The sequence below is a fragment of the Dipteris shenzhenensis genome, chromosome 24 (genome assembly GCF_047967505.1).
Source record: "Dipteris shenzhenensis isolate YYH24624 ecotype China chromosome 24, Dip_SZ_1.0, whole genome shotgun sequence".
Lineage (NCBI taxonomy): Eukaryota > Viridiplantae > Streptophyta > Polypodiopsida > Gleicheniales > Dipteridaceae > Dipteris > Dipteris shenzhenensis.
Window position 1 is genome coordinate 35,425,730 of NC_141619.1, and position 7,826 is coordinate 35,433,555.

The window sequence follows — 7,826 nt, forward strand, 5'->3', positions numbered from 1 at the left end:
ATGCACTTCTAACTTCCAACAAATCCTGGTGCAGCTGGCACATTCCCGGTGTTCCTAAACACATTTCTGATGCTTTGAGCTGAAACAATGAGAGCATGTGATAAGAGCAAGAAAATTAAGGATTCCATAAAAAAATTACACGAAGTTTCTACAAATTTTTATGTACACCGCTGCTGTGAGCAGAAAAACTGAGAGGGGGGGTGATTATAAGAGCAGGAAAACTGATACCTAAAGAAAAACTGACATCATAAAATAAATCAAGGAGACTCTACAATTTTTGTTCTAATTTGCACATTGGTTGATCGGGTAGTATTTGGAAGGCCGTGCATAATTATAACCCATTCAATCTATATATGATCCATTTTAATCTGATTGCTCAAATTTTCTCGTTGGGTGAGATAAATTGACATGCTCGAAGATAATGATTGTAATCTCATAGCTGCAAACTATATCTTGAAAACATATTAGAGCTATTAGCAAGACAATAGAAGCTAAATTCTACAAGGTCAACCCTAGAAAATGTACTTGATAGAGGAACTATTCATTACATTGCACCATAATACAATATCGAATACCATTATAGTACGGATCTAACTCATGTAGCATCAAAATATTAGTAAGTTTAAGATTTGCATAGGAATGATAGTCAATGAGCATTGGTCAATCCATAAAGATCTCAATTGAAATCATGCTAATATAGTAAGGACAAAATACCCAATTGGAGATACAAGAAAGATTCTTGTGATGTGTGGCTTATGAACTAGTTTGCAAAAAGCAAGCTGCTGGACCTCATGGAAGGGGATAAGGGTTGCCATCAGAGTAGTGTTGATCGCATACCCATGCAACCTTGCCATCTGTGTAACGAACACGGCGTAGTTTGAAATCCTTATGTGAATTTGGTATTCGTGCTCATATTTGTACTGAGAGAGAATGTTCCAAAGCCATCCACGTGCTTGCTCAAAGTCACTCCTTCAAGTCACACATGCCAACAACCAAATAAAAGAAATTAGCTTAGATGATATTAAAAGCGTAAAAGGTAAACTTAACATGATGAGATAGGATGAAACCTGGAGAAGTATGAAGTCCTTGTGGTCATAGCAACTTCCTTACAGTCTATTGGTTGAAGGAAAGAAGGCATATTGGGCATGCCTTTAATCAAGTGAAGCACTTCATTAGCATCAGGAACCAAATATCCTGCACCGATTGCTAAGTGGGCACTTGCTTTCATTGCTACTAGTAAAAAAATGGTGAAATACTTGATGTAAGGTAGAGAAGTCTTCAATATTCCATCTTCCAAAGTGGTGAAAGAGAGACCAGGTCACTTTGCTACAGTATGAGGGATTCCCTTATGCTCACATAATAGCTCTAAACGTGCTTCATGCAAATTAGGAATTATAGTGGCCATCACTCGCCTCCAATTGGAACCCTTGTCCATGGTTAACAAACACATGGATGGTAGCTTCCCTCCCTCATTTTCCTCAAAATATGTTGCCAACTCTGTGAATCTCTTGAACACTTGCTCATGAAGGCTAGATATTTCCATCCTTATCGTAGTAAGCACTTCCTTTTCAACAGAGACCATTTTATCATAAAGCTTCTTCCGCTCTTTTCCCGATTGCTTACTAGTATCAAATTGGAACTCTTCCTCTTCTTTCTTCAAGGAATTATTTATACGAATATCCTCATCACCCAATAATGTAAGTGTCGCATGGTAACTTTCTTGACTTTGCCTACATAGCTCTAAAACCTCACTACCACCTAAGAGGTGCACGACACGATCAGATTCTCTTTTAGTAAATTCAACATTCCCACCTTCATGAGATGGCCAAGTATAGAAAACATCTTCCAACTTCCCATTGGCTATAATAAACTCTTTCTCTAGGTTCTTTTGCAAGTCTTCCAATGGTACAAACTGATGTTGTCTCTCGTCTTTTCTCCTACACTCTTTCATAAATGATTGGCGTATTATTGCTTGCTGAAGCTCCACCCCTTGTATACCTTTTGATGATGCACACATGGTGATGATGTCATTTGCCACCTCTGACTTGACCCACTCTACTGTATTGTCAAAGCTCTTAAGAGAACTTACCAAGATATCAATACTATGTTCCTCTCCTCCACCCCCACAAAATTCAATTCGCACTTCTACTCCTCCACTTATGAATGCCATCAGGTTTTTTTTTAGAACAACTCTTTCAAACTTGTTGTGAAATGCAACCTACAACACAAACAAGATGAGTGAGTGTGAACACTAATGCAGACTCCATCCTATAATATGTAATTAAAGACATTTGGCAGTAGAAAATAGAGCAATGATGTAATTTTGCAAATGTTCACAAAAACAGTACCAGGTTCCAACCTGAAGCATGGAAAACACACCGGGCGTGAGGAAAAAACAATCTGAATCTTGACATTTGAGACGGCGACCAAGAAATTGTGGCACCTCACTGGCGCTCGTCACTTGTTCCCATCTATGATCCATAAGTGAACTAGTAGTAGAATGCAGGCTAGCTGGAATAATACAAATCCTGAATCTTCATCCTCTGAGACTTTCTTGCAAGCTAGTTGTAGCCCTACCAATAACTTGACTAGATCCTCGCTCTTAACTTTAGTCATCAGCGGGCTGTAGACAAAAAAATGATGAAGTTAAAATTAAGAAAGGTGGAGCTTTATTAAGAAAGGTGAATGACTAAGGGGGCTTCACAAGTCTGCGGACATCAATGAAAATGCAGCAAATCTTATGGCCATCCTCTCCGATCTTCACTGTCCGTGGATGCATGCTCCACAATCTATCATCGTATGCTAAGGGAGAGTTTGAAGCGCCCCTAATACTAAAAGGAGGACATGAAAAGGAGGACATGAAAGAAACTTGTTTTATAATTCTTGAGAGTAAAAGTTTCCAAAACTTGGACAAATGCAAAACTTAGGAACCAAACCTTGGTTTAGGACGTATGCATAATAGAGACTTTCCATTTTGTGTATTTGAACCAGCTTGCAGCTCGCTCTCCAAAAGTTGCTGAATATGCTGTTGTGTAAAAAAGCCATCCCTTCGTATACCAGTAGTTGGTCCACTATAGTATATGAGGTTCCCCATGATGTTACGACAAAACCATCGTGTATCAAGAACCACAAAATCTAGTGTTTTCAAGAAAATCCAGTTCCCAGAGTCATTCAGAGAGAGCGCAATTGTACCCACTAGATCAGGATTTAGTTTGAATTTACTGATACAAACTGCTTCAAAATCTTGCCGTGTGATCAAGGGGGGAATTCTCTTTTCTGAGACTTTCTTGTGGAAGTGGAGGCGTACCATTTCACATATGCCAAACATGAGCTTCGCCGATTGTAGAACTCGTTTAGCAGTACTATAGATAGACCGAGCTGACTCAGATACCGATGGAGGTTTGCGAGCGTCCACCTGAAAGACGCCATCCATGCTAAAGTCTACGAGACCATGAAACTTGCGTTGAAGCCTTTTAATGCCTGGGGTAAGTTGGATTTTAAGATCCTGCCGTTGATCCTTCCTGGTTAATGCAATGATCAACTTCGGCTTGAAAGCTTTGGACCTTCTTGACTTGGAAGCAATAAATTTGAGCCAGTACTCAAATTTTTGACAGAATTGTTCGAGTGTTTTCTTCCTGGAAGTGGCCTTGCCGTTGTCCTTGTGCTTAAACGGATTCCAAACAAACAGGAAGAACGAGGGACTGGCTCGGTCACTAATGTCGGGGAACATGTAATCGTGAAAGGAGTGATATTCAGCCTGCCCCGCCATGTCCCATGCTGCTACATTTTGCTCGCCTTGTGCAATTGTTATAATCTCTATACCGCGGGTACGTGGACGGACCAGCCCCATTTTGTGATAGAAAACCCAATCTCGGTCGAAGATTTTGTTGCATGTTGTGACCTTGCATGTGCAGGCCAACGACCTTACTAATGTGATTTTCCAACAATAATTGGGTGAACAATTATGTAGCGTGTAGTAAAAGTTGCATTTCATTATACCTACCTGAATAAGGCTCTCCACAGAGAAACATTCGGGCTGTTGTCCGCGAGAGTTCCGCATTGGACAGCTCCTTGATGACCTCTGCATTCCTCTTGTTCCGCTCTAGCTGTGCCTGGATAGCAGCGAAGTTATTGGATTCAAGTACGGATGAGTAGGAGAAATCGATGTCGCTGATCATCCCGTACTCTTCAAGGCTGTCAAGGACTGAGTCAAGTGTCCAGGCCCCCACGCAAGCGCTCAGGGAGAGCTGGGTCAAGGACTCGTTGGCTGCGACGTGTTCGAAGAAGACGTCGAACCCGGAGGGTGCTGGCATTGTGAAGCGCATGATGGAGAGGGTGGTGAGCGTGGTGTTTGGCCTAAACATGTCTGCGACAAACTCCTGGGGGGGCTCGAGGCCACCAAATGCTGAGTACACTAGCCGCAAAGCTCTTAAGCTGGACTGGGTGGTGAAGAGAGCATGTGCGACATACTGCAAGTCCTCAGGAGTTTGGACGGAGAAGGATAGGCCTTGGAGATTGCAGGGGTCTGGGGAGCTAAGAACAGAAGCAACTGTCCTCGCGGGCGCTTCCATTGCTTCCCTTACATCGTCACCCCTCCATCCAATAGTCTGAGACAAAAACTTCGTCGCCAAATCTTCCTCTTCTTCTCCCATTGTTTCTAACAACCCTGTATCCACCCCTCCGCTAGTGCTGGCTGCACGTCTTAACGTCGATGCTCTAGTGACATGCCGGTCGACCTCAATTCCTCGCTCGCAAACAAGCACATTAGCGGCTCCAAAGACGCACCATGATTGCAAACAAGCACATTACCATCTTTGTGACAAGGGAGGCAGAGCTGCGAGAAAACCAGCCCCGAACGCGTGCTTGAGCTTCCTTTTCGTCTCCTGCTTATTAAGGGTGCTCTTAAGTCCACACACCAACCAATCAAACAATTTTTTTTTTTTTAAATCTCGCAAATGCTAGAAATTATTTTTGACTTATGAAAGTTGAAATAACAAGGCTAATGATATTTAATCATTCATAAGACCTGCCCAAGATCAAACAAGATGAATGATATATATTTATCATTCATCAGGCTTGCCTTTGAGGGTGAGTGAAATGCTTAAGAGAAGAGCATAAAATTGGAGGCATGAAAAGGAAAGAGTGTACAAAGAGTAGTAATTGCAAATGGTTTAAAAGTCAAAAAGGTGAATTTCATTGAGAGAGAGAGAGAGAGAGAGAGAGAGAGCGAAGAGGGGGGGGACTTCCCTAGAGAGAGAGAGAGAGAGAGAGGACAAAGAAAGGAGAGAGAAAAGGAGAAGAGAAAGGGGAGAGGGGAGAGAGCGAGAGAGAGAGAGAGAGAGAGGAAGGACGAAGTCACTAATTGCATGCATTAAATCCTCTTACAAGGAGCATACTTGGAACAATCACCTTTGTACCAAAGTCATAAATACCAGCCTGCCAAAGTTGCTAGCAACCAATAGGAAATTCTCACCCTGACAAATATAAATAATCAGGATTTTTAGCTTCGAAATAAAAATAATTAGGATTTTTAGCTTTGCAAAACTCGAACCAGGCTACCCAGAGGCTGGCCAAAAAGCAAACAAAAAGGAAAGGTGTGGAGGAAGACTACAGGAGATAAAGAGAGAGAGAGAGGGGGGAGGCAGGGGAGGGAGAAAAGGTGGAGATGTTGTGTAAGAAGACTTGAGGAGATAAAGAAGGGGAGAGAGAGAGAGAGAGAGAGAGAGAGTCAACCACTTTGAAGTCTTCATTCAAGTCCAATGAAGATGAGTCAACATATTGTCCAATAGGAAAAATGCAATTCCAGAAATTTAAAAAATGCCTAATTTCTCTTTGCCAAATTTGAAGTGTTGCTAAGGCTACTTGAGGGTAGGCCAAAAAGGAATCCACTGGAAATGGTGTGGAGGAAGACTGTAGGAGATAAAGGGGGGAGAGAGAGAGGGGGGGGGAGGGGAGGGAGAAAAGGTAGAGATAGTGCGTAAGAAGACTTGAGGAGATAAAGAAGGGGAGAGAGAGAGAGAGAGAGAGAGAGTCAACCACTTTAAAGTCGGCATTAAAGTACAATGAAGAAGAGTCAATCTATTGTCCAATAGGAAAAATGCACTTCCAAAATTTTTGCCCTGCACTGGGTAGCCTTAGCAACACTTCAAATTTGGCAAAGCAGAAATTAGGCATTTTTAGAATTGCTTTTATCCTATTGGACATTGTGTTGACTCTTCTTCATTGGACTTGAATGCAAACTTGACTCTCTCTCTCTCTCTCTCTCTCTCTCTCTCCCCTTCTTTAGCTCTCAAGTCTTCTTACACACCATCTCCACCTTTTCTCCCCCCCCCCCTCTCTCTCTCTCCCTTTATCTCATGTAGCCTTCCTCCACACCATTTCCTTTTTCTGATCTTGGACAGGCCTTATGAATGATTAAATATCATTCACCTTCTTTTAAATGCCTAAATTCTACTTTGCCCAATTTGAAGCGTTGCTAAGGCTACCCAGAGGGCAGGCCAAAAAGAACAACCTGTATTAACAAGGTAGGGATAAGGCCCTACCTTTTAGAATATCATTATAAGTGTAAGTGTAACTTAGCATCCTTTTTGTCATGCTTATTAAGGTTGCCAGCTTGCCAACGTGCTTCCGAGGTAATAGAGGGGTAATAGTCAATGGGTTTATAGAACATAACAACCTATACTAACAAGTGAGTACAAGTACTCATGAGCACTGCCTTCAAATTGGTCCTGTCAAAAGAAAACAATTGTCAAGATGATTGGATGATTAATTTGCTACACCTGTGATGGAAGCCCATGTATAGGAAAGTCCTAATGATTTGCAAAGTGTGTGTGTGTGTGTGTGAGAGAGAGAGAGAGAGAGAAAGAGAGAGCTAGCTTAAACCAAAATGGAAGGGGGCCACTTGGCAAGAAACTGTGTGGGATACTTTTTTACAAAAGTGTAACTATAGTGTTGCCTAGAAGGTAGTGCTAACAAGGTGGGGAATGTCATTATATGTGTAAGTGTAACTTAGCTTGATAACCAAGATCAATTTCATTCATGTGGCCTGCAAAGAGAGAGACAAGAAGCACACAATGAGAGAGAGAGAGAGAGAGAGAGAGAGAGAGAGAGAGGGGGGGGGGGGGGGAGGGAGGGGGGGAGAAAAAGTTATATTAGTACTCAATGGGCCTACCCAAAGTGAGAGAGAGAGGAATGGAAGAGGAGAGAGAGGAATATTTGGAATGAATGCACCTAGAGAAAAAAGAGACCCAAATTTGAAAGAGATTCTCTAAAGTCAACACACCAACCAATCACAGAATTTGCACAGAAAACACATCGGGAAAATGCTTGAAATTATTTTTGGCATCTCAAAGTGGAACCTTCACTAAGGCCACCTATGGCAGGCCAAAAAAGGGGTTTGAGAAATGTTGTGCCATAGAGTCCTAGAGTGATGTGAGAAGAGTAGTATGGAGAGAAATTATGTGATTGGTAGAGCAGATTGCATCAATAGGATTGATGACATGTGTACTAGGAAAAGATGGTGTTGATCTCATACTTGCCTATTTAAGAAAGGACCCTCTCATATCGTTTGTGTTTCACCTTCTATCTTATTAATAAGGACCCCCAGTCGAAGTTTTGCAGGTATTAATTAATCAATAAGCTTCCACGATGGCGAATTAATGTAAGATAGTTGCCTCGAATTAACGCAAAGTTTTGCGAGTTCAGAAATCCAAAATGTTCTATGGCCGCCCTTAGCGAGTATATGAGCGGGAGGGTGACGCAGAGAGGGGGAGAGAGGGGGAGGGGGAGGGGGAGGGGGAGGAGAGAACGAGACAGAGGGAGAGAGG

The 7,826-nt window shown here is 42.2% G+C and overlaps 1 protein-coding gene across 1 annotated transcript; it reads right to left on the reverse strand.

Moving 5' to 3' along the window:
• Positions 1-660: 660 nt before the first annotated feature.
• Positions 661-3,914, reverse strand: LOC147886543 (protein TORNADO 1-like). Its single transcript, XM_087395273.1, has 4 exons — positions 2,937-3,914; positions 2,360-2,471; positions 1,331-2,218; positions 661-885 (listed from the first exon to the last, which is right to left on the reverse strand). Exons 1-4 carry the CDS (start codon positions 3,848-3,850, stop codon positions 790-792), a joined length of 2,010 nt encoding a protein of 669 aa, XP_087251399.1. The 5' UTR covers positions 3,851-3,914; the 3' UTR covers positions 661-789.
• Positions 3,915-7,826: the final 3,912 nt, after the last annotated feature.